Source organism: Vanacampus margaritifer, chromosome 6 (assembly GCF_051991255.1).
Source record: "Vanacampus margaritifer isolate UIUO_Vmar chromosome 6, RoL_Vmar_1.0, whole genome shotgun sequence".
Taxonomy (NCBI): domain Eukaryota; kingdom Metazoa; phylum Chordata; class Actinopteri; order Syngnathiformes; family Syngnathidae; genus Vanacampus; species Vanacampus margaritifer.
This window is the reverse complement of record NC_135437.1, coordinates 20027172-20053694: the sequence shown is the minus strand read 5'-3', so window position 1 is coordinate 20053694 and position 26523 is coordinate 20027172. Positions and strand designations below refer to the sequence as shown.

At 39.5% G+C, this 26523-nt stretch overlaps 2 protein-coding genes and 1 long non-coding RNA gene across 4 annotated transcripts; 2 read left to right on the top strand and 1 right to left on the bottom strand.

The window, feature by feature from the left end:
- The first annotated feature begins 196 nt into the window (after positions 1 to 196).
- On the top strand, positions 197 to 6848 carry gtf2h1 (general transcription factor IIH, polypeptide 1). The gene is made up of 15 exons (XM_077568474.1): positions 197 to 415; positions 709 to 888; positions 963 to 1155; positions 1371 to 1536; positions 1628 to 1721; positions 1793 to 1942; positions 2045 to 2124; positions 3093 to 3226; positions 3308 to 3389; positions 4094 to 4182; positions 4285 to 4402; positions 4672 to 4762; positions 4911 to 5026; positions 5625 to 5717; positions 6160 to 6848. The coding sequence occupies exons 2-15, from the start codon at positions 735 to 737 to the stop codon at positions 6244 to 6246; spliced, it is 1647 nt and encodes a 548-aa protein (XP_077424600.1). The 5' UTR covers positions 197 to 415; positions 709 to 734; the 3' UTR covers positions 6247 to 6848.
- Positions 6849 to 6904: 56 nt separating this feature from the next.
- Positions 6905 to 25211, top strand: hps5 (HPS5 biogenesis of lysosomal organelles complex 2 subunit 2). Of its 2 annotated transcripts, none has more exons than XM_077568473.1 (23): positions 6905 to 6997; positions 9233 to 9362; positions 10610 to 10720; positions 10793 to 10857; positions 10925 to 11117; positions 12382 to 12512; positions 13137 to 13355; positions 13464 to 13535; positions 13654 to 13742; positions 13827 to 14005; positions 15088 to 15246; positions 15317 to 15476; positions 16458 to 16575; positions 18580 to 18726; positions 18810 to 18878; positions 19999 to 20528; positions 22246 to 22366; positions 22438 to 22587; positions 22656 to 22775; positions 22898 to 23011; positions 23260 to 23366; positions 24453 to 24727; positions 24861 to 25211. In XM_077568473.1, exons 2-22 carry the CDS (start codon positions 9255 to 9257, stop codon positions 24713 to 24715), a joined length of 3225 nt encoding a protein of 1074 aa, XP_077424599.1. In that variant the 5' UTR covers positions 6905 to 6997; positions 9233 to 9254; the 3' UTR covers positions 24716 to 24727; positions 24861 to 25211. The 2 variants fall into 2 exon arrangements, with proteins under 2 accessions (XP_077424599.1, XP_077424598.1); XM_077568472.1 differs by having other exon boundaries at positions 6906 to 6997; positions 24466 to 24727.
- LOC144053727 (uncharacterized) lies at positions 19184 to 26491 on the bottom strand. The gene is made up of 2 exons (XR_013294499.1): positions 26458 to 26491; positions 19184 to 20524 (listed from the first exon to the last, which is right to left on the bottom strand). It is a non-coding gene; the product is annotated as an uncharacterized LOC144053727 (long non-coding RNA).
- Between the last annotated feature and the right edge of the window lie 32 nt (positions 26492 to 26523).

The following is a 26523-nucleotide window of genomic DNA, read 5'->3' as shown; positions in this document are numbered from 1 at the left end:
AAATAAATTTAAGTTAATTTAATACACACTCGTTAGACGCTAGTCAGTGTAGTCGAAAAAAATACTGCTAAGTATAACAAAAAAAATTGCGTATTATTATTATTATTATTATGTAAATTTATGATAAATATAATTTAAATTAATGCAATTAAAGAGGTTCCGTTGTTTGTTTGCACGGGGAGTATTTTCTGGTCGGAACCAACGTTGCGCTTTATTTTACGGTCGGAAATTTTGAGTGTAACACAGTATCAGCCAGCTATGTCGGCGCTAAAGTATGTCTGTTCATTATTAGACTAGTCTACATTTTTTTGATAGATGACTCGTTTATTTAGATTCAGGGACTACCAGGTATTTATTTTTAGATAATGCGTTGAATAAAGGTGAAGTATCCGCAGCGGAGTCCGCCAGTTTTAAGGTAAAGTAAATTATTTTCTGCCGACTTTTGCTCTCAGGCTTTTCCTTTTTACTGTTAGAGCTAGCTAACGTAATGCTGGCTAGCTGAGTTATAATTCATTTGAAATACGCCACTGCACTACTTGTTCAGTTACAGCAGTCATCCTCTTGTATGGATGATTAGCATTGAGTCGATGTACATTTTGTCATGGCTTATTGTTTATTATTCCCCTCAAGAATACACGTGTTTTGTTATTACAGATGCATGATTAATAACGACCAGAAACAATGACACTCTTTTTTTCTCCCCCACAGTCCCTCTCAGTTTACACATCCGAGCCATGGCCTCACTGTCAGAAGAGGTGCTTCTGGTGGTGAAAAAGGTTCGCCAGAAGAAACAGGATGGCACTCTTTATTTGATGGCTGAACGCATAGCCTGGAGTCCAGAGGGCAAGGACCGTTTTACCATCAGCCACCTCTATGCGGATATTCGCTGTGAGAGCTCTTCTAGTGTAAACATTAAAATGCAAATACAATGTGTAATGGAGCGTTATTTCTCGTCTGATCAGGTCAGAAAATCAGCCCAGACGGCAAAGCAAAAGTTCAGCTCCAGCTGGTCCTTCACTCCGGCGAGAGTACCACATTCCACTTTGCAAATGAGAGCACTGCACTCAAAGACCGGGAGGCTGCTAAAGAGCTTCTGCAGCAACTCCTGCCCAAGTTTAAGAAGAAAGCTAACAAGGAACTGGAGGAGAAAAACAGGTGAGCTTGCATTAATAACGAGACGTGAATTTTCTCAAAAACATAGTGAGAATTTAATATGTGTCTAAAATAATCCATAACATGTAAAAAAAAAAAAAAAATGGGGGGGAAACAATTGGATGCTAAAATACATGACTTATTCTACTGATAAAAAAAGTTAAACTATACGTAGCCTTGTTAAAAAAAATTCAGAAATGTTTCTTTTTCACCCATAGGATGCTTCAAGAAGATCCGGTGCTTTTTCAACTATATAAAGATTTAGTGGTCAGCCAAGTGATCAGTGCTGAGGAATTCTGGGCTAACCGATCAGGAGGCCTAAACCACACCGTTCATGCAGTATGCAACAATAAACAGGAAGTTGGTATATCTGGAGCCTTTTTGGTGAGTGACTCAATAAACCTTTGTGTACAACTTTATCCAAAATTTCAGCTGCATTTTAAATCATTCTTGGCATATTTTTTTATCTTTATAGGCAGACATACGGCCTCAAACAGACGGCTGCAATGGCTTGAGATATAATCTGACAACAGATATCATTGAATCTATCTTCAGAACCTATCCTGCGGGTAAATGAGGCTGCGAATGTTTTTTTCACAAAAGCGTACGCAATCCACATCAACGCCGCTTGTCGTTGCAGTCAAACAGAAGTATTGTGAGAGTGTGCCTAGTGACCTGACCGAGAAGGAGTTCTGGACGTGCTTCTTCCAGTCGCAGTATTTTCACCGAGATCGCATCAACACCGGCACGCAGGACATCTTCACAGAATGTGCCAAGCTGGATGAAAAAGGTAGAAAGCATTTAGATGTTGCAAATATGTACAGGTAGTAATATGTACAGTGTGTGTCATTATGTGATACTTTAATGTATTTAAAACGTGTTTCTTATGAAGGGTTAAAATCTATGGTGGTGCAAGGAGTTAAGAACCCCCTGGTTGACCTGCAGTCATTAGAAGATAAATCTTTGGATGAGGTAAGAGTTACTGATAGAAAACAGTCTCTTCCAGGACCCTGGTTGACCTGTTCAGGTTTTCCACCCCATGTGAAATCATAGAAAATGAATCTATTCCGGAGTCAAATTGTTGTCACCATAAAACCTTCAAAACTGTACAGGCAATGTTTTCTTAATGATCATACACATGCAAAAAAGAAAGAAAGAAAAGTAAACAAATACTCTTAACCAGCCGTAAGAGATTAAGATGTTTTATATATAATATCAAAATTTTATTTATATATATATATATATATATTTTTTATTTTATTTATTATTTTTTTTGCCTGCAAATAATACACTAAAATTTGAACCATTGAAATGTAAAACAATACAACTTAACAGGAAAACTTTTGCATCAGAAGCAATTAAGGATGTGCATTCTTTTTGAATAATTGTCACAATAAAAAGCCCCAATAGCCAAAGAAACTGCACAACACACCAAGAGGTAGTAATACAGTGTTGCCTTGAGATGCGAGTGAATCCTGTTAAAGTGAACATAAACGAAACAGAATTACACCGTGTATATTTAAAACAACACCAAAACGTTGCCGTCGAGCTTAACGCAAACACATAATAGAAAACGCCATAGACTGGCTAACAGATAGCATCGATAATTTCAGCTCTTAAGCAACGACTATTATTCTAGTAATCGATAAAGTAATTGATAGGATATTCAATTGTAAAAGATTCGCTTGTGACAGCCTTAAATAGATTGTAGTAGCACTGTAGATTATAATATACTGCCCCCTGTTGACCAAGGTATGCACACCCGAAGGAGCAGCCCAATGAATTGAAGCATTAAATCATAATGCACAAACTTAATTATTCACATTCTTTTTAATAATATTTTTATTCTGTGTTCATGAAGTACAATATTACAGAGTGCTATTTTTCTCTACAATATTAACAAAAACAACTGTTCAGTCTCTTGCTTGTGTTTGTTGCAGGGTTACGGTGTTGGCACACCGCTGCCCTCCACTTCCAATTCAAACAGAACAGTGAAGGAGAGCAGCAACTACGCCATTATAAAGCGCTTCAACCATCACAGCGCCATGGTGCTGGCAGCAGGCTCACGCAAGGGGTACAAATATAGATAGGAATGTCCGTTGTCAATTTCCAAAGAACGTCCTCATCCGAAATCTTCCCCGCCATTGTTTTCAAGGGAGAATGACCAAGGTAGTGAGACCAGCAGCACTGATGGAAACTCTCGGGATTCAGACCTCTTTCAGCCTCCCATCAAGAAGGTACAATTGTTCTGTTATTTTATTTTCATTTTATTTTTTGTCCATCACATGAAGCAGGGATGTGATTTTTCCGCTAATTCGCGGAATTCCGCTTTTTTTTTATTCCCCCCCCCCCCACACACACCCACAAAAACAAAATTCCGATTTTTTTTATTATTATTTTTTTTAGTAGTTCATTGTGTATGCACATGACTCCGACAGATAACATCTTCTGCTATAACAAAGACATTTGTGGTATGCTCTAATATGAATTACTTTTCATTTGGTCATGATACAATTATTTGTTCATGAAATTTGAACTCTTCAACATTATTTATGTGTTAACTTAGTAATCACATTAGTTAGATATGATGATATTCTCAGTGATAGTTTTTAAAAGCAAAGGCAGTCCAATGTTTTTGAATGTGACTGATTTTGAGTTGACTAAAACTGCCATTTTATATGGGATAGTTCAATATACATTGAAAATTTATGCTGTTGTTTTGTCTATTTCTTTGTCATGTGAGTGCATTGAAAGTACTTAAAAACACGGAAAACCCATGAGCTCCGGGGGGCTACGCCCCCCTTGTCCCCCCACCCTGGACCTAGCTGGGTGCCAGCGGCCCCCAGACCCCCGGCTAAATTTTCAGATAATTTCACTTTGGTCAAATCACATCCCTGATGAAGGTAAAATGTGCATAATCACTGACTTGCAATGTTTTTAGGTGAAATTACAAGAAGCCATAGAGTATGAGGATTTGCAAAGGGAAAACGGACCAAAAGTGGTTGCATTAAACCTCAAAAAGTCAGACAGGTTAGAATTATTTCCACATAAAAGGCCTATGTATATTATTGTTATTATTATTATTCTCCACAGTGTTGTTAATGGAGTTCTCTTTCAAATTTTCTTGTAAAGGTATGCGCATGGTCCTGTGCCTCTTCAGTCCCTAAAGTACACAACAAGCCAAGAAATCATCAACTCCGTCAACCACATCCGGCACGAGATGGCCAATTACAAACCCAACCTAACTCAGGTTTGATCAAGTGAACGCTATACGTTTCCATTATTTGCTCTCGCACTACTTTTGCAATTTCATTAAATGATATTTTTGTTTTGAGAGCCAAAAACAAATAGTCTACATTCGCTAATGTATGTAATAAAGAATCGAACAAAATGACAGTACAACAAACTCAGTGCGATGGCGTATTCTCCAACCAAGTCCATTTAGGATTATTTTCCGTTTGATGACTTGTGATATCAGATCCGGCTGTGAAAAACGTCTCAGCCATTTCCTCTCTGCAGGTTCTAACCAGCGCGGCAGCAACTTCCGCCATCGCAGCGCTTTCTCCCGGCGGCCTCCTCATGCAGACAGGATCGCAGCAAGCCATAAATCGTACGTCACGCCGCTGTTGATGAATCACAGTCGAAAACATCCCACTTCCTTTCATAGGGCATACATACTGTTTTATTTTGTTTTAGTTTTTTTTATCCCACAAACTGATTTCCATTCTTTTGTCTTTTCTCATTTGTGATACTGGCAGAGATGGTACCATCTGACATACAAGGGGAACTGAAGCATCTTTATACAGCTGCGGGGGAGTTGTTGAGACATTTCTGGTCCTGTTTTCCTGCCAACACACCATTTTTTGAGGAGAAGGTGACTAATTGTTGAGTAACACCATTGTAAATCACAATAGCGCCTCCGCTTTAAGTTTAATTTCAGATGAATTTACGCAGCAGATTTAACATTCCATACCACTGCGTTGGCCTAGAGCAGGGGTGTCACACTTATTTTAATTCTGGGGGACACTTTAACTCAAATTTGATTTCAAGTGGGCCGGACCAGTAAGTTATACATAATGACATGTTAAAACATTTTCTGTGTGCAAATAATTCCTAGTACACTATAAAGATATTAACATTTACTATTATTTTTTTTGCAGAGTAATCCACATTTCTGTCAAATCCTGAGTAACAACTATCAGAATGTTATTGTTGTCAGTGCGCCCTCTAGTGGACAAAATGAGCAACAACAGTTCATTTGGGTGAAAAACCGCACTTTGTGTGTCCTGTTGTCACGGCCCAGATTAAACCCCCTGATGGGCGGGTTCCGTCCATGGGCCGTATGTTTGATACCCATGGCCTAGACAGACTCTAACACCCTCCCCCCGACCAATATGTATAAAAAAAAAAATGCGCCATTTGCATTTCTCCTCTTAATTTAAACCTTCATATGTCTTATTTTTTTTATACAGTTGATTAAAATGAAGTCCAACCTGGAGAGATTTCAGACAACCAAGCTTTGTCCTTTTCAAGAGAAGATTCAACGTCAGTACTTAAATAAAAACGTAAGTATCTATTTTTCTTTCCCATAGTTCAACCCAATTTTTTTTTGGTCACCTATTCTGCACGCTCGCCACAATCCATTACATTAGCTGACAACATCAAAAAATTATCTTAATTAAATAAAGCCATGGATGGAGAAATTTTTTGCTGGTCCAAATCTGTTGTCATTATCGCTCCCAGTCCCTGGTTGACATTCATCCATGGCACTGCCGTCTCTATTTTTATTTATTTTTTACTGTTAATAAAACCCTCAAAATATCAACTAACTTGACATCTCTTTACATTTTTTATACATCATGTCATCAGCAGAAGATTGAAAAAGTAATGAGTCTATTTTAAGAAAGTAAAGACTAAGAAGTAGAGATATCTTTTTTTTCAAATGAAACGACTGATTAGTTTTAACATCATATATAATCACTTCTTGTTTTGTTGACACCCCTGCAGCTCACAGCACACTTAGAGCAGATGTTACAGACGGCATACAGCAAGTTCCACGTCTGGCAAACGCGCCGCATGATGAGGAAAACCTGAGGCCTGACGCTTTGTCGGCGAAGGACAATGAAGACAAAACGGACAAGGATGTCCCATGGAAGCCTTCGGCGCCTGCTGAGACGACAGATCGCAGCCAGGCGGCTTCACCGGACGCTCGTGGCGAAGACATCGACGGCCGCCGCCGCCGCCGCATCAGTTAACGTTTACGAGAGGCATATGGCATTTTAGTCATGAAAACTTGTTTCTTAATCTTTGTGTTCTTTCTACGGATGAGATATTGGTTTCGGTCATGGGACTTTTATGACGCTGTACACCAAGTTTCTCATGAAAATCGTGTAGGCTCTCAGGATGACAAGCAGAGGACTGCCGACGTTTCATCAGTGCGGAGAGCCCCTCTGGGAACACGGCAGAGAATGGAAAAGTGTTCCAGATTTAGTGAATTTAGCAATATTTTAAAGACACATCACACTGGAGAGTGTTGGTGTGTTTGAGACACGGTTCACTCTGGCTGTTCTGTCTGCACTGTACTGTATATACAAAATGTTACTATGAATTAAAAGGTAGAACGTTTTTGTTGCTAGTTGCAGCATTTGGATTCATAGCTTCATTTCAGGGAGAGAAATAAACTTCCTCTAATGAGAGATGGATTTTTCTCCTAATTTGCGGATTCTTCATGAGGCGTGTCGTCCTTCCACTTAAGATTCAAAACATGCTCAGTAGTCAGCACGCTTTCAGGAAGTCTACTCTTCGCCGGCTGAGGGAGGCTGACCACTCGGCTGCAGCTCCAAAGGTAACGTGAGTGATTTTCTCCAAAAAGTTGACCTAGTAAACACGCCGGACGGAAATAAGTTGTTAAATGTGTCTTTGTCCTCACGTTCAGCATTTCGTTTTTGTTTTTTTGTTTTGTTTTGAACGACGACTGAACGAAAACAAAACAGCTAGCATGCTTGCAATCGTTTTCATACAAAAAAAAAATCAGCGATGTAAAAACAATTCCAAATTTATTTCCAGTACGCTTATGGTGAGATAAGCTTTTGTTGAGCTGCCGTTTAGTTTCGACACAAGTGTTTATTCCCAGGGTCATCAGCAGACGTGTGTCGTCTCGTGACCGACTCGCCCCTAGGTTGTTTGCGAGAGCGCTGCTAATCGACGAAAACGAGTGAAACACTTCATTCAACCGAAATGTAATGACAAATGTTTGTCACGTGAAGGTTCGTCAACCGTTATTTATCGAGGTAACTACAGTTCAATTGTGTGACGTCACTTTCGGCAAGTTTACAACAGATTTGAGAACACTTCCTGGTGCAGTCACGTGACATGCATTATGGGCTGAGGGTTGCTCGCTTTACAATGTTGGGTCTGTACCTTAGAAACTTTTTTTTTTTTTATCTTGTGCACCCCGCACTTTTTTGTCATAGCATGAGGAACCCCTCATACGCGTTGATGGTTCTCTAAAAGTAGAACGTAACACCATTAAATAAATAAAAATGAAAAGGTTATTTCGTTTCCTAAATTCCTTTTCACACAAAGATAATTATCAGTATGTTGCCTTGACACCACAAAACATGGAGCTCCTTTGAAGCACACTTTAAACAGGCATTTCATTTAAAACTTTATAAGAAACAAAACACACTTAACAAGAATAATGTGTAGACAACTTTAGCAGGTTTACTTTCTTTTCATCAATCACCTGAGGTTAAAAATGAAACACTTGAGCTAACACAGAATATTTAACATCTTGGAAATAAATTCTTAAAACTGTTTGTACCCCTGCCCTCGTTAGGAAACACTGTCCTAGAAGAGGTGCAGTTACCGCCATACTGGTTGTAAATAAACTGTCCCTTGGGTTAGGGTTAGGGTAACCCTAACTTACCCTTGTATATTACATGCGCTTTAGTTTCCTTACTCAATTACTGATGAAGCAGCACAAATCTCTTGGTCAAGAACGCTAAAACATGGTAACAGAGGCTCAAAATTGCACCTACAACCTTTGGGTCGAGAGATGACATCCAGGCGTAACGTAGAGGCCTTCAAAAAGGTGATAATTTATTTGTCAGATTAACCTGCCCGCCTGTTGTTTTGGCGCTACTAAATTATTTCTAGTTTATATTGATGTCATACATTTCAAGTTAAAGACGTTTTTTGAAACACCCCATGATGTGGTGTAGTTTTGTACAACTAAACAAATACTAATGCATATTGGCCAGAAATTTGCAAATGTAGTTGCGTAACTCCAGCTTTCTTCTTGTTTTGATTACATTTATCCCCAATTAAGATGCCTGACTAATCCCTTTTATAGGTAGAACTCTCCCTCCCTGCAAAGCAGGAAATTAAGGGCTATTTTTGACTCATTAAGGCCTTGGTGTTTTCCCCCACCAGCGTGTGTAAGGTACAAGCTGATATCCGAACCCAAAATCACGGATAATCAGTTTGGCAAATACGTTCTGCTCTATCGCTATGAAGCAAGCAGTCATTCTTGTTTAAAAACTCATCTTAAATAAGAAGCCTTTAGGGAATGTAGGGTCATTTGTTCCAGAGCAAAGACATGTTTTGGATTATAATTCTTGATGACAAATAATACTATGATGCGAGATATTCACCCACCTACACTACAGTGCTAGCAAGTGGCAAATAAAGGAAAAAGTCAAATGGCTGATACATTTCACTTTTATCGAGATTATGGAATAAACTACTAGTTCTAAATATAAAGCTCTAACCTTATAGTTCAATTTTGGAAAATGTACTTTAACAGCTGCCTCCTTGTATCTTTAAACCACCGGGAAATAAAACATACATCTTAATATTTTGTGACATTTTTTTTTCTTAAAAAGTGCAAAATGGTCATTTCACTTTCAAATACAGGATGTGATAGTTTTGTGTGGGCTTGTACTTGTACAACCAGAGTCATGGCTGGCCAATTTGAGAGACTTAAGAACCCTGCTGAGAGTCATATGATGCTGCAGCATACGTGACCAAGCACAATCGTGACTGCGACAGGCTGCCTGTCTGTGTGCTTCTCTTCCAGTTGCCGACGAGCGCGAGGGAAGATGCCTCGGATAGCGGTCGTACCAGATGCCCACAGTCACGTCCTGGCAGAATTCGACTGCCTCGATCCTCTCCTTTCCACTCTGCGCTTAGACTCTGGCAGACTCAAGGTAGCGCAAATCACCAAAGTTCAGACTATAAGATGCGTCTTGTTTATGGAAATTGACTTCCTAAGCACAACCTGAAAGTTTTGTACGCGCGTTCTCGTGTCATTCGAAAGTGTAATGTGAGGGTATTTTCACATATTGTCATTATTTGACTTTTTTGTAGCTATCCATTTCTGTTGAGTTAAGCATAGGAGGACCACATATATTAAAAACAAACAAACAGGACACTCCTATTTTGCTGAAAATTGAATACAGGTATACAACAAATTCTCACCAAGAACTATTTATAACAAATTTAATCGCTAGTCAATCTGGTGACCAGTAGTGGTGTTATTACTAAGGCTAATGCTAATTGCTATCTTGGTTGACAGTTAACAACGCTACGTTTACCTCGCGCCGGTCCCACATTGTAACAAATTGGAACTATGCCACCAGAAAATCTCAATTTGCGTTCAGTCTGACCGGCAACCACAGCATTAGACTACTAGGACTACATTTCCTCTGATTCTTAGGCACGGAAGCAGGAAGTAGTTCTAGTTTTTGGTATGACGGAAACACAGCTGTTAGCGATTTAGATGAGAATTTGAAAGTAAATAGGAAAGAATTTAACAGCTAAATTCCCTTTCAATTTTATTTTATTTTTTTGTATGAATTGCGATGACAACTGTGTGATTGACACTCACATGGCCCAAAATGGGACGGGACCTGAATAAAAACGGCGGGACAAAACATTGGGACTAGCAAAATCCGCCTGGTCTCGGGACACAAGACCAAACGTGGGACTGTCTCGTCACCCTAGTTGTGGATGACCTGTAGCTTATAGTTAACATCGTGTTTCATTTTAATATTTTGAAGCAGATTTATTATTTATTTGAAGCAACCCCCTTTTCTCCCGGCTGTGTTTATATTTGTTTACGTTTTGGAGCAATTAGCATTAGAATATAGCTAAGTTTCATCATTATTTACAAACCTGTTGAAAACACTGGGAAAAAAGCGCTCATTGCAACATGGCCCTGGTTGTTCTCTTATACTCTGCTGCCACCTGCTGGCCGTTTTTTTTGTAATAACTGCCATTGCTTTAAGCCACCTCTTCAGGTCAGAAGCTGTATTAAAGCCTTCTGTATGCTCTAGCATAAAAAAAAAAACTAATCATAAAAACGTAAAAATACGTTTTTGGGAGTGCAGGACAAAGTATTAAAAACGTAATTATAAATTTTTGGTTTTGATATTTCCTTTACGTTGTGTTTCAGTGCACATGTCTGGCTGTGTCGAGGAAGTGGCTAGCATTAGGAACATCGGCCGGTGGCTTGCACCTGATTCAGAGGGAGGGCTGGAAACAAAGACTTATACTTACCCACAAGGTAATATGTGACTCAATGTTGAGCGGATTCATGAAAGTCATTTCTGATTAATTGACAAGACCTCCCTTTCAGGAAGGGTCTATTACTCAGGTGTCGTGCTGTCCACATGACGAAGACTTCATTGCTGTTGCAACAAGGTAAACGTTGCACAGGAAGTGCATTTTACTGGTCGATATCTTTATGATTGACAATGTGGGGATCCAGTCAGGGTGTGGTGGTGGTGTGGGAGCTGCAGCTGGAACGGCGTGGACGTCCCGAGAGAGTGAGCGTGTCCTGGGAGCACAGGGGCCAGAACATCACGGCGCTCTGTTGGGACACCAACGCGCTCAAGGTTTTTGTCGGAGACTCGGCAGGCAAGGTGTCTTTTCTCCGGGCAGGATCGACTAAGATGGGAAAGGTACTCCCAACAAAATATTCTGCCTTCATTTGTTGCTAACTCATTCACTGCCATTGACGGATATAGACGTCAAAAATTAATTTGAACTATTTCGATTAGTTTCACTTTTTTTCTCCACTTTTGTTAACAAGAGTATGCAAACCTAGATTTTTTTTTTAATTGTACATTTAGAACAGATAACTAATGAGTTAACTATTGGAAAAAAAGATTATTAAAAATTAGGGGTGTGAGACGATTACAAATCTTAACTGTAATTAATCGCATGACTTTAATAGTTAACTCACAATTAATTACAAATTTTATATCTGTTCTAAATGTACAATAAAAAAATTCTAGGTTTTTATACTCTTGTTAACAAAAGTGGAAAAAATGTGAAACTAATAGCAATAGTTCAAATTAATTTTTGACGTCTATAGCCGTCAATGGCAGTGATTGAGTTAAAGCTGCTCTATGTAACAATTTTGCCAAAAACTCTTCTTTCTTCTTTACAGTAGCATTTTTATTTGACCATTTATGATGGAAACATCTTCTAAATGCACTATGGGCAGTCCCGCACGCCTCTGGATTCGGGTTTGAATTTCCCGCCCTCTGTCTGCAGATGTGACATAATGTGCGCATTGTGGATGTGAAGAAGGGAATGTGCAGTTTAATTTTTCGGCTACAGGTGGCAGTAGCGATTCAAAATTCAACCTTCTGCATTGACAGGTTTAATTTGTTTGAAATTTGTTGTATCTTTTGTCGTTTAAAGAACCACAGATTGGGTCTTATTTTTCCCCTCCTCTCTCATGTTTCCTTTTTTCCATCTAAGTTTCCTGTTCTGTCTCCCTCTTTTTGCCATTTTTTTCCCAAACATGTGTATAGGTTATAGGTTTGATATGATTAAAAAAACAAAAAAAAAAACATTGAGTGTATATATATTTAAATTCCTTTGCATTCTTGTTTTTTTTTTTTTTTTGCTAGCTAATTGGCTTCCTTTTTTTTTACTACTGTATCACATGATCGAGGTGAGTGGTGAGTAATAAAAAAAAATTAATAATTTTTGTCCAGTTTCTCTGTGCAGCTTGCTACTAAATGAACTATGAACTGGGACAAGTGGTTTTGGAACGCTGCAGTAGACTAAATTTTTTTTATTAAATCTCATTAATTAAATTGTGTTGTGATTTTACGTTATAGTGAAAGTCGTATAAATTCCACTATAGCAGATTTTTTTTTTTTAAATGATGATTTCATAATTAAAAAAATATTTTTGTCGTTTGTTGTACAGGGATCAGGATTTGTTATGTTTCCTGTTCAGACTATCACCACCGTTGACTCCAAAGTGGTTCAGCTTGGGTACCAGGAAGGTCGGCTGCTGGTGTCCTCTCTGAGCCGCTGTTACCTCTGTGATACCGACAGGTGAGTTTGGTGAGCTCTTTACTAAACTGAAGAGCTACTTTCCGGATACACACCTAAATGTCAGTTTTGCTCAACTGACCTTTAATTATGCCAATAATAATGAACAATATTGTATCTAAATTCTGACTTGAAGTGGAAGTCAACCTTAAACATTTCTTGACAATCATATGTTATATGTGACCTCTCTAATCCAAACATGACATTTTGATTAATATTACATTTGTGGAATATGATTCATGAAGCAAAATCCAGCCGTTATTATCCATCTCAGGGGGGCGGCTATTTTGCCACTTGCTGTCGACTGAAGATGACATCACAGTTGCTCAGGCGTCAGGCAATGACCAATCACAGGTCACCTGGTTGTCACCTGAGCTCAACAGCAAGTGGCAAAATGGCCGCCTTCTGATATTGGAAAAACTGCTGGATTTCACTGCTTAACTCATATTCCACAGATGTAATATTAATCAGAATACCATAGAGTAGTGGGGCTGCATAGAACATAATTGTCATCATCAAGAATTTTTTTCTCATTTTGTAATTCTGTTTCCCCCCCCTAAAGAAGTAATTGTATTTAGAAGTAACATCACAATCATCTTTCTTCATGCTTTAATATCCTGTCGCCAGGGAGAAATTTTGGCGCGTGGGGAACAAAGAGCGTGACGGGGACTACGGAGCTTGTTTTTTCCCTCAAAACAAGGGATTGCTGGCGGGTCAGCCGCCGCTGCTCTACTGTGCCCGGCCGGGGTCTCGGATATGGGAAGCCAGTTTTAATGGCGAGGTTTTAAGCACGCAGCAGTTCAAACAGGTGCTCAACTGCCCTCCTCTACCTCTTGTTACATACAGGTAATAACCTCCGGGGTCTTGGAGGTAAAGTTACTGCTAAACTAATTGTTTTTCTTTTTTGTAAGTGAAATAACACTGAAGGCCTTTAAAAGTCTGTGATGTCTGCAGAAATGAGCCACAATACAATCCAGGCCAGAAGAGCCCCCAATCCATTGCCTTCCCAAAATTACTATATTTTGGGTAAGAGTCATTTTGGTTGATTCATACACAGCGTGTGAAATCAAAACACAATTTCTCAAGAAATAATGGAAGAAGCAATTGACCACTTGTATTTTGTTTTGTTTTGTTTTTTTGACAGAGACCAAAACTTGCTTACCTGGACTGATTCAGCCATTTATATTTTTACACCTCACAATGGCCAAGTTCTTCTATGGACAGAGCTCAAAGGTGAATGACATTGTTACTCACACACGCAAATATTTACAGTAAATGCCACCATCAAGCTGCTTTTTTTTCCCTCCGGTTTTGCAGACGTGGTGGACATCGCAGTCTACCGCAACGAGCTCTTCTGCCTCCACAGCGGCGGCCGTCTGTCCCATCTGTCCCTGCTGTCGGCAGAACGCTGCGTTGAACGCCTCCTGCGACGGGAGTCCTGGGTTCTGGCGGCTTCCGTCTGCTGTATCTTCCAGCACACCATCTGCGTCAGTCGGGTACGCCGGCTTGTATTTCCACAGATGTGCGTGCGCGCGTGCGGTCCAAAACCTGTGATGTCATTTTGCTGCTGTCATGTTGAATATCTGGATAAGTACACGACCTTCTGTATGTATAGGAAATTAAGTAGGCCTAATTTTTTTATAAATAATATTCTAACCAGGCTTGGGGAATAACGGAATACATGTACCACCGTTACGTAATTAGATTATTAAAAAAAAAGATGTAAAATGTATTCCATTACAGTTACAGGAAAGTACATTTAATCAAAATGGGGATTACTTCGAGGGATTCCAATTTCTACGATGAGAGCGAGAACGAGAGAGAACAGTGTTTCCCATCTTTCGGCAATTAATTTGATGATCTTTCAGGATCGTTTTTAAACGTATTTATTTTGATATTACTGTAACGACGAAGCAAGGTCAAACTGTCATTTGGGAACTGTAGTTTACTTTATTACACAATACTTTCTAAAAAATGCTCCATATATGGAGGGGGGGAGATCTAATACTAAAACTAATAAAAAAGAAACTAAAATGAAGCATTTTTTAAATTATAAAAACTAACAATCCTGCTCTAAGAACAAAAGAAGACTAATTGAATTTGAGTACAAAAGTTAAGACGAAATTAAAAACTTATTATAATAAAAAATTCAAGACTTTTGTCACTCTTCATAGAGGTCAGTTGTTATATATATTTTTTTATATTTATATTTTTAAAGTCTCAATAAAAATAGTGTTCTTCCCCTAAATGCATACCAAGCAGAACCAGTAGTTCTCTCATTAAAAAATCAGTGCTTCTCAAATAGGGAAGCGTAATAGCACATCCACTACACTAGGTGGCATTGGGCGCGCTCATTGTCTGAGAGTTCGGAATGAATTTTAGCTCTTCTACAAAAGTGTACTTACACCAATTTTATGGACAAATGATACTATTTATAATCGTGCCGAAGAGTTGAGGCGCGCAATATTTTCTTCTTTCCCGGGCGGGCGTAACAAAGAATAATTGAGAAACATTGCAACTAAATGCCTGTCTCTGATTGGTGCTTTCTGAACACAAACCTTATTTTTGTCTAATTCAGGCCAGAAAATCAATTCCCATGGAGCGCCTGGAACACCTTCACTCCCAGCTCAGTTCCAGCACTCACCCCGAGTTGATCGGCCAACTGGATGAGGTGATGGCCAAGCTGGAACCCCTGGACTCGGCCTGCAGCAGCCGCAGAAGCAGCATCTCATCACACGTATGTGAAAATCACACTTGATGACGGTTGTGTTTTCGTCGTTCGAGTCTCGCTTCTTGTAAAAATCCAGGAGAGCTTCAACGTGCTGGACTGCGGGATCTACCGAGTGATCAGTCGTCGAGGGAGCCAGTCCGACGATGAGACGGGCTCGCTGGTGAATCAGTCCACGTCGGAGGAAGAGAGGCTGAAAGAGTTCAGCTTTGCGCAGGAAGAAGATCAAGCGGACCACGGTAGGAGTCACTTAAACTGCAGGCGCCTGCTTTGAATTCGGGATAGACCGGCCCAGCAGATAATCGGCGCCGATATTCAGCATTCTATGAATATGGGCATCGGCCTCTTTTTTTGATTTGATGGCCGATATGAAAAACTGTTATTTTTGCTCCGATGGGTGCTTTTCTCCTCAGTCTGCTCTGTGTCCCTGCAGCATTGGCCCGCCCACAGCACCATCTGATTGGTTGCAGCCAATAAGCAGGAATTAGCGGCTATTAGCCTGCGAGCTAACGGCTAGCTCGCACATTAGCAGCTATTTGGTAGTTAGCGTGCGGGTGAATGGTTAGCCCGCAAGCTAACCGTTAGCTCGCAAATTAACGGCTATTAGGTTAGCCGGTGAGCTAACGGTTAGCTCGCACGCTAACCCAATAGCAGTTTTTTAGCGGCTATTTGGGAGTTATTTCGGGGTTAATGTGTGGGTGAATGGTTAGCCCGCGAACTAACCGGATAGCTCGCGAATTACCGCATATTAGGTTAGCCCGTGAGCTAATGGTTAGCTCGTACGCTAACCTAATAGCTGTTTTTTAGCGGCTATTTGTGAGTTATCCCGGGGTTAGCATGTGGGTAAATGGTTAGCCCGCAAGCTAACCGGCTAGCTCGCGAATTAAAGGCTATTAGATTAGCCTGTGAGCTAACTGTTAGCTTGCGCGCTAAAAAGCATATCTGTCTATCTCTACTTTGAATGTGCCAGTCCAACATAATGAACATGTAGTTGATGCCATGTGAGAAATTCAATTTAATTTGGACTTTTTATCAAGCACAATCTTCTGGAGTGCTCTTCTCTGTGTCATATGCATCACCAGCTGTGTTCAGTTTTATTTGTATTGCACAGCATTGACCCCCCCAGGTACCCCAGCCACATGCATGTGGTTTCCACCCTCTCATCGTATTCCATCCATCTTTGTGTTTGTCCTCTGGCTCTCGCCCCGATCTCCATTCAGATCCGCAGAGCGGCGAGCGCGCGGAAACCGAGCGAGCCGAGCAGGGCCTGCCATTCCATCTGCCCCTCTCATTCCGCACCAAACCCCCCCGCATTGCACTGCAGGCCGTCAAAGACAGGTGAACAAAGTGTCGCAGCAGCTGCCGTGCGGGAGCAGAAGGGTCCTAAGAGTTTTGGACTTTTATTTTGTTTTGGCTTTTTTTTTTTTCAGATTTGGTTAGTCTTAGTTTATTTTTAGAGCAGGTTTGTTAGTTTTTAGAAGGGACCAACCGATTAACTCATTCACTGCCATTGATGGCTATAGACGTCAAAAATGCAGTTGAACTATTTCTATGGGTTTCAAAAAAAAAATCCACTTTTGTTAAGAGTATGAAAACCTAGAAATTTTTTAATGTACATCTAGAACAGGTATAAAATTTGTGATTCATCTTGAGTTAACTCGTGAAGTCATGTGATTAATTACAACTAAAAAAAATTAATCGCCTGATGCCCCTAATAAAAAAAAAGAAAAGGAAAGATCATTAAAAATTAGGGGCGTCAGACAATTACATTTTTCAATTGTAATTAATCGCATGATTTCAATAGTTAACTCATGATTAATCACACATTTTACATCTGTTCTAAATGTACAATACACTCAAAAAATGTGAAACTAATACAAATAGTTCAAATGTTTTTTTTACGTCTACAGCTGTCAATGGCAGTGAATGAGTTAATTGGCTGGATGATTTTAATTGGCCAATATTGACTCCTTTAAAATTAATTAAATCATATTGGTTTTTGATTCTTTTTTCTTTTTTTTTTTACACATTACAACATAAGGCAAAGATAATAATGTTTAAAGCACGCATTAATGGACCGGGAAAAAAAAGTTATTTTATTGATGTATATATTTTTAATTAATCTGCCTATTAATTGATTTTCTGAATTTTATTCTGCCAAACAAAAAATAATAATAAAAATATCTATATCAGTCAGGCCCTAATTTTTCTTTTTTCAAAAATGTTTTATTTTAATTTAGTTTTTATTAGTTTTAGTCTTAGTTTTTATACAAGATTTAACTCATTCACTGCCATTGACGGGTTTAGATGTCAAAAATTCTATTTAATAAAACTATTTCTATTAGTTTCACATTTTTTCCACTTTTGTTAACAAGAGTATGAAAACTTAGAAAAAAGTTTTTAATTGTACATTTAGACCAGATATGAAATTTGTGATTAATCGTGAGTTAACTATTGAAGTTGTGCGATTAATTACAATTAAAACTAAACTAATCAATTGTAATTAATCACATGACTATAATAGTTAACTCACGATTAATCACAAATGTTATATCCGGTCTAAATGTACAATATTTTTTCCCTTAGGTTTTCATACTCTTAACAAAAGTGGAAAAGAATGTTAAACTAATAGAAATACTTCAAATGAATTTTTGACGTCTGTAGCCGTCAATGGGAGATGAATATGATAAATGAGTAAAAAAAAAAAAAAAAAAAAAGTCGCAATAATTACTGTTTGTAATATTAAAACTTTTTTTTTTTTTTTTTAATTGTTAGATGAACAACCATCCACAAAATAAAAAACTATACAGGTAGGTACCAAAAACATGATTATATATTTTTATTTATTTTTATTTTTAATGGCAGCGCTTCCCAATGGCGTTGCTTCTGGGTGAAAGAATTCCCAAAAGACCGTTCAGACGGCGTAAGGTGGTACAGCTGTTATAAAAACATGCAAAATGAATACATTTTCAACATTAAAAGCTCATAGGATACTTTCGTTATAATTATGGTTACTTTTGTAAATGGAGAATGTATTTTCACTTGACCCCCCCCCCCCCCAAGACAATTCTATTTTAGTTTTAGTTATTTGCTTACTGGCTTTTACTCGAAACAATGAACTGAAACTTAACAGAAACGAGCGACTGAGCTGTAGCAGTGGCTTTTTAACTTCCCCTTTCCCGTGAAGATTTCAACCCACGTCAGTTTTATTTCCATGTCGTTCATCTGTTTGTAAAAATGTGGCACGTTTCATTTCCAAGCATCACGCTCATTTTGCCAACCGGTCGTGCATGTTAGTTGCCCTGACAATCTCATTGAATTCCGCCACCCGCTCCCTCTCAGTGTTTCTAGTTTTGTCAAGAAGACAACCGAGAAGATAAACACGCTCCAGATGAATTCTGAGCTCTGGCAGCGACCGGAATTTAGAGAAAGTGCTCACGCTGAGATGTCTGCCACATCTTCTCCGTACTTTGAGGAAGCAGATATTGAGTGAGTACACCAAGATTCACTTGGAAGTCGTTCGCATTTTGGGGCATGTGATTAAATTGCTGACAATCAACTTGTTGTCACAGTGTTGACACAGACGTGCCCAACACGGAGTCTGAACTGCTCCAGCTTCAGTCAGCCACTGAGCGGGCCATGTAAGTACTTTTTAGTATTTTAGTTTATTTTATGACAGAAAATCTTGAGATAATAAGGTTCAAAGTATTCCTAATTGAGCGGTTCACCTAGATTTGTGAAAATTGTGAGGCATAAATACTATGGGTGGGAATCTTTGAATGTCTCACGATTCGATTCAGAATCGATTCAAAATGAGTTGATTGACAATGATTTTTGCTTCAATTTATAGATATTCAAGGAATAGTAATGATCTACTCCAGTCTGACTTGCTAATGCTAATTAGCGCGCTACTTGCAGGCACTTTTATCACTCAAAAGAACGGCTCCACGCTGCAAAAAAACAACTTTTATTGGAATAACTTGATCGTGACTTTTTCCTTGTACTCTCTAATGTGGCCACAACTTAACAGTGTATCAGGCCGCGTGAAACCACACTGCCCCTAAGTGGCCAAATCGGGTACAACATGAACAGCGCTCCCAATAAAGGCACACACAAACAAAGGGAAGAAAGTATAAAATAATTGAAATAAAATCGATTTTTGGGATATTTAAAATCGATTCTGAATCGTACTAAATGAGAATCAATTTTTTGGGGCACACCCCTAAAATACATCATCAACCCAATACCTAAAAAACTAAGTATTTGGCAGCCATATGCTAAACCTAACATGAGGTCAGCCATTTTGAATTTATTTTGAAATTGTGTGCCAATTTTGCCCTCTTAAAGAGGTCTTAATTTTTCACTACAAAATGTCAAAACTTGGGTGTTTATCTAAAGACATTTAAGATAAAAAGTTATCGAATACTTTTTTTTTTTTTTGCACGCTGTTACCGTGGCTGTTTGCAAAGAAATGATCAAAATCACTCTTTTGCTTGATGTTTACATAAAAGGCTCTTTTTCTCCAGATTTTGGGAAAAGTGTCTAAATTTCTTAAAGCTTACCTGCGTTCTTCTGTTGATTACTAGAGAACGTTGTGTATTCTTCGTTTGGTAAATTTAATGTAAAAATAATCATAGGGTCAGTGCAAATTGCTGGCATTGACTGACTTAATAATAATTACAAATAAGTCAATTTATGTATCATACACATTGCTAGCTTAGCTTGGTATGCACAGCGCATGAAACCCTGTTCTGACATCAGTTACCAGATCCAAGATCCCTCGGTTCTGCTGGATCCAGATTTCCTGGAAGAAAGTCTCCAAGAGTGGTTGAAGGCACTGGAGCGAGTCCTCAGGCCGGCTCAGCCTGAGTCAGATGTTGGAGTTCCTTCAGACATGCATGAAGCCAGACATTCATGGGAACCGCAGAAACCAGAAGAGTCAACAGAACCTACAGAGAGCTCGCTACAAGAGAACACCAAAATCCCTCCAGAGGCGGAGCGCGACTGTCAACTGGCCTCGGAAAACCAGACGGCGGCACATGAAGAAGCCGTTCGATTGGTGTCTCCTAAAGCGTTACCCTCCGATCTCTTGAATAATCTCACTCAGCTGGCTACGCTTTATACAGAGATGAGCTGCTTCAGCAAGGAGGCAGATGCCATGGAGTTGAGCTGCGCCACGTTCCTGCGCCGCTACTTTTTCTTGCTGGACCAAGAGCGCATTAGACGCATGTGTCTGCTCTGCTGCCAGGAGCAGGACGACGTGCAGAGGTGCTTTGTCGAGGCCATGCTAGGTAAAAAAAAAAAAAATCAAAAAAACTCATTTTTGTCACTCATCACGTGAATATGGTGTAAAATGGTAGCGTTTTAGGTAGGGATAGACCGTTAGCTCGCGAGCTAACCTAATAACCGTTTTTTTAGCGGCTATTGGGAGTTATCCCTGGGTTAGTGTGTGGGTAAACGGTTAGCCCGCGAGCTAACAGTTCGCGAATAAGCAGTTATTTGGGAGTTAGCGTGCTGGTGAATGATTAGCCCGCAAGCCAACTGTTAGCTCGCGAATAGCGGCTATTAGCCCACGTGCTAACCGGCTAGCTTGTAAATTAAAAACTATTAGGTTAGCTCGCGGGCTAACTTAATAGCCATTATTTAGCAGCTATTTGGGAGTTATCCCGGGGGTTAGCGTGTGGGTGAACGGTTAGCCCGCGAGCTAACAGTTAGCGGCTATTTGGGAGTTACTTTTGCGGTAGCCACATAGTTGGTGCTAAAGCTGATGGCAAACAAAAAACTCTAAACATGTTGCAAATCACAAAAGCTGTTTAATAAACACGTCCTTGAAAGCATTTAAGCAATCAAGTGCTAGAGTTTTTATTATTTTATTCTTAAAAATTTTGACACCAACTTTTTTTTCTGCAAATATATATTGTCTTTAAATATCGGTTATCGGCCTCCCTGACTACCGATAATCTGTATCGGCCATAAAAAAAGCATATCGGTCTATCTCTAGTTTTAGGATAAACCTAAAATACACTATAGCGGAACCTTTGTTTTGGTATGCTGTAGTTTTTGAATGTTTCTGTTTTTGACACATTTTTTCATGTTAATTTTGGTTACAAAACATTTTATAAGTTGTGTAGAATGTGTGCGACAATGTTAGCAACTCATAACAATAACCACCCAGTCTGCTTGGCAAAAACATCATGTCAAAAAGCAGACCTTCAAAATAAAAGATCGCTGTATATTTGCAGTTGAACTACACATTCTTTGGCCAGGTGGCGGCTTATTTATCAGTCACACTAAAAAATATATATTAGGAATGAGCCGGATATCCGTACATCACGAGTAGCCCCGATATAATTCCTTATTATCAATATCCGTGCTCCAGCGCTCCTCTCTCACTGCAGACTGCTTCTTTTTTCTTTTTATAAAAACTTTGAAAAATAGTTCTTACTTTTGTGATCAAAAGCACCGATTTGAATCTCAATCAAGCTTTTGCCAATAGTTTCCAAATAAACAAATTCGAGCAACTTTTAATCAATCCATATTAAAAAAAATACTATCGAGGTAAGCCCCACGTGTGCCACGCCCACGTCCGGTTTATGCCACGCCCCCTCTTCGAATACAACTACGGATCATTTGGATGGTTATCCAGATCGATAGTGGTGTACTTGCTCGTCCCTCATATATATATATACACTTTCAGTGTGGCTTCTCAACTGTTATACTGTCGTGCTTTTATTTTGAAGGCCTGACTGTTGACAGGTTGTTACGTCCCAACTTTTCATAGTAAATTTGAACAATAATTGAACAAACAATTCTTAACTTCTGATTTCAAAACTAGTAATCTATCAATCTGTCGTTTATGTAATATGATGAGACAATTACACATTTATTTGTTTTTTGGTTTGCCCGTGACAAAACTGTGTTTGACACCCAGAGACCAGCAGAACGTTTTACAATTTTTACACAATGAAATGGAAAAAGCTCATAAAAGTTGTCTTTTTTTCCCCAAAGGTGTGACGCAGTCCAGTAAAGTGGTGGAAATCATTCACAAAGGAGATTTACAGAGATCGCTTCGCTACCTGCGAGAACTGCAGCCCTGGAGTCCTCCGGTTCTGCTCGCTCACTTGCACAGGTCGGTCCAAATCCCGATTGTCTGCGTGAGCGACTTCTACAGAGTACGTCATTGAATACGTGGACCTCCAGGTTGTACGGGAAGCACGGGGAGGCGGCTGTCCGCTCCTTCCCCCCCTTCTATCCCACCATCGTCCCAGCGGATGTGATGCGGATGGCTCACAAAAGCCACTTCTTGGCCTATTTGGATAATCTGGTCCTGTCCCAACCAGAGGAGCTCAGGTACACCCGCATCTCGGCACTTTCAAACAATCCGCACTCGACTATGCATTTTGATGAATTCTCCCTAGGCTGCCGTTCCTGCAGTCTCTTCTTGAGCCCGAATCACTGCGTGAAGAGTGGCTTGAGCTGGCCCTTACCCACGATGCACCTCAGCGCTGCGATACGTTGACTCCCGAAGGACAGCCGAGGTCTGCTTAAATCTGTTGAACAGCGACTTGCTGTATTTTTGATGTTGTCTTTTATTAGCTCTCATTTTAGCATCGTCAACATTTTCAAACTCGCACCCGGCGTGAAATGACCTCTTTTGCAGATGGAATTCTCATTGCTTCAGTTGGGGTTACGGGCGCCTCCTGTTTCTGCTCATCCAACTTCCCGCAGACTTGTCGTCCAAGGAGAAGATGGCAGAAACGTGCCGCAGTCACGGGTACTTCAAACTTCTCAAGTTTATCCGCCTGAGCTCTGAGCAGCAGCTGAATCACATTTATGAAGAGAAGTGTTCTTCCGATTTTAGTTGTAAACTCTGTTCGGACCTTTGCTAGAAAATCTCTATATAAAACCAATTTATTATTAGTAGTAGTAGTAGTAGTAGTAGTAATAATGGTGGTCGTAGTAGTTTTCTCTCATTTTCACTACAAAGTTTAAATTCCATGTCATGTGACATTGTGTCATCAGTTACTGGACAGGTTATATCCACCTTTGTTGTGAGCTGCAGCGCCGAAGCGAAGCTTTTGCAACAATCTGTCAGTTGGATGACATCAGCCTACTGGAGGAGCCGAATGGTGGGTTTTCGGTTTCCTCGTTTCCATACCATACACTGGCCATCAAAAGCTGTAATTATATCACTGATTTATTTTAATTTTTTTAATAAGGGGTCGCATCTTATCCTCTGTGAAAAACAGTTTCACTGCACCACAGTTTACAGTAGATGTGAAATTCTTCTTCCTTTGTGTCTTCACAACTGTATTATACTGCCCCTAGTGGCCAGGTTGCGCACACCAGAAGAATTCATTAATTAATTGTGATACACCAACATTACTACTAGGGGTGCGAATCTTTGAATGTCTCACGATTCGATTCCGATTTTTAGGTCTGCGATTCCATTAAGCATGATTTTTGATTCAAAATGATTTGATTGGCAATGATTTTTGCTTCAATCTATAATAGATGTGCAAAGAATTGTAATATTCTACTCCAGTCTGACTCGTTAATGCAAATTAGCGCGCTACCCGCGGCACTTTTATCACTCAAAAGAACGGCTCCACGCTGCAAAAAAACTACTTTTAATGGAATGACTTGATCGTGACTTTTTCCTTCTACTGTCTAATGTGCTACAACTTAGCACTGTATTAGACCGCGTGGAACCACACTGCCACTAAGTGGCCAAATCGGGTACAACATGAACAGCGCTCCAAATAAAGGCACGCACAAAGGCAAGATGGTATAAAATAATTTAAATAAAATCGATTTTGGGACATTCGAAATCGATTCTGAATATTAAATATTAACTCATTCACTGCCATAAATTCATTTTAAAAAAAGATTAAAAATTAGGGGTGACGGGATTAAAAAAAATTCTCGTAATTAATCGCATGACTTAAATAGTTAACTCACGATTAATCACAAATTTTATGTCTGTTCTAAATGTACAATAAAAAATTCTAGGTTTTCATACTCTTGTTAAAAGTGGAAAAAAATGTTGAACTAATAGAAAGAGTTAAAATGAATTTTTGACGTTTATAGCCATCAAGGCAGTGAATGAATAAAAAAGAAAAAGAAAAGACTTAAAAATTCGGGGCATCAGGCGATATATATATATATATATATATAAATAATAGTACCTAATAAAATGAATAAATAAAATACAGATTTTACATCTAGGCGTGGAGCCTCTAAACTTGGCCGAGTGGAGGCTGTTGATCCAGCTGGCTCAGGACGGCAGCCGAACGTCAGACACTTTGTCCAACGGCTCCGCGGACCGCAGCACAAAGATCAGCCCCGAGGCCCTGACCCTGCGGCTGGCCCGCACGGCCGGGCCGGAGCGCGCCGTGGCCGTCCTGGAGGAGTGCGGAGTGCAGCTGAGTCTTTCTCCTCACTCGCAGCTGGTGTGCGAGCTGCTGAAGGTGGCTGAGAAGAGGCAGCGGTGAGTCGGGCCTCGAGCTTGCGTTATGCGGAGAAAGTCGTGCAAGCGTTACATAATACTTGTGGATGTCGTTAAAGGCTATTTGCTACTAAAATTTTGCATGTGACGTGTTGAGTCGTATCTTGTGTTTCAGGGCAACCATTCAGACGATGCTCGAGCGCTGCGATCGCTTCCTGTGGTCCCAACACGCATGAGATGCCAGCATTTTACGCGAGCGTCACCTCAAACTGATACGGACTAATTTATTTGCTTTTTTACTAATGAAGGTACTACTACTCACCCTTGAAACTAAAATAAAAAAATGTTAACTGCTCGTATTTTGCACGGAAATCATCTTGTTTGAAAATGAATGTAATGTTGGTGCAATACTGATTTTTCTGTTTGTTTTGCATGTACCGAAGACCTTAACGGTAATATTACTATATGTTCTAACCAGGTATTATTTAAATAAATAAATAAAAATACACGCATTATGTACCATGAAGTTGCCTTTTATGTTTTAGCGTAGGCTCTAATCAGGACTTGCATTATAGAAAACTGACAGCTGACGCAGCCTGACACTTTCAACATTTTTTATAAAAACAAAAATTGTGATGCCTTTTTTTTTTTTTTAACCAGAACAATTGATTCTAAGTGGATGTTTTTGGATGTGACATATGAAAGCACACAGCAGATGAAGCTAATGTGGATCAACATTAATGACACCTGATTCCTGTGATCTTATCACACACCTGCCGCATCAAAGGAGCAAATTGGGGATTCACATTTTAATGTTCTCCTTTTATAACTTTCTTATGAGTCACCTCGACCCTTTCAACCTCATTCCTGCGTCAAACTGCCAAACTGAAGGCAAGAATTCCTTCCTCCGACTCCGACTGGCACACAAACAATCAGCCGCTTTCAAGCTTTTTACGGACTTGCACACTTAAGGCACACTGCTCGCTGATGGAATTTAATTTAATTTATTTATTGTCTTAGATTATAACTACAGATGCAAATACAGCTTAATTTAGTTTTAAAAAAAAGTAAAGTACAAACAAATCTAGTTTTCTAGACCCAAAGTTAATTAGTATAGACACTTCCAAACATACGACGTTTGTGATATTTCCACAATGCAACGCACTTTACACGGTGAAAGCAAACAGCGTGTTGCATTGTTTTTATCTGTGCCTAGCATTCAAACCAGGCAGATTGTTAGTAACTCAAACGACATTTCATCATTCTTTGAAATCAAAATAATCCTCATAAATGAAATTAAAAAGTCCAATGCTTTTCAATGAGGGAGAGCCAGCTTTCCCAGAGTACGACCGCCATTTTGACTTATGACGTACTTGTGACATAAACTCGGAAAAGTGCCGGTAGTACTTTTTTTTTTTTTTAATTAAAAAAAGAAAAGAAAAAGCAAACGTTTTCAGGAGTGAGACAACCTTACCTTTGATTCACAAATTCGGCGACTTTGCCCATAAAAACACACACACACACACACACACACACACACACACACACACGCACACACACGCACACACACGCGCACACACACACACACACACACACACACACACACACACACACACACACACACACACTAAAAAAAAAAAAAAAAAATCTTCATGAGAAAAATTACTATCAACTGTAATGTATTAAAACAAAAATAAATAAAGAAAATCATTTGCTCGTCATAACCTTCAAACTCGAAGAGAAAATGAGCACGAAACATGACATCGTCTTACCTTGTTCTTCTTCTGTGGTGTCTATTAGTGGTTGGCAAATCAGCTGACGGTAAACAACCCAATGCT

Bases quoted from the DNA above. Each gene is read 5' to 3' on its own strand.
- gtf2h1 (XM_077568474.1), top strand. From the start codon at position 735: ATGGCCTCACTGTCAGAAGAGGTGCTTCTGGTGGTGAAAAAGGTTCGC. The intron at 2,125-3,092 runs GTAAGAGTTACT...TGTTTGTTGCAG, and splicing joins AAGATAAATCTTTGGATGAG to GGTTACGGTGTTGGCACACC. The intron at 5,027-5,624 runs GTGACTAATTGT...TTTTTTATACAG, and splicing joins CACCATTTTTTGAGGAGAAG to TTGATTAAAATGAAGTCCAA.
- hps5 (XM_077568472.1), top strand. From the start codon at position 9,255: ATGCCTCGGATAGCGGTCGTACCAGATGCCCACAGTCACGTCCTGGCA. The intron at 10,858-10,924 runs GTAAACGTTGCA...GTGGGGATCCAG, and splicing joins TTCATTGCTGTTGCAACAAG to TCAGGGTGTGGTGGTGGTGT. The intron at 24,728-24,860 runs GTGAGTCGGGCC...CTTGTGTTTCAG, and splicing joins GTGGCTGAGAAGAGGCAGCG to GGCAACCATTCAGACGATGC.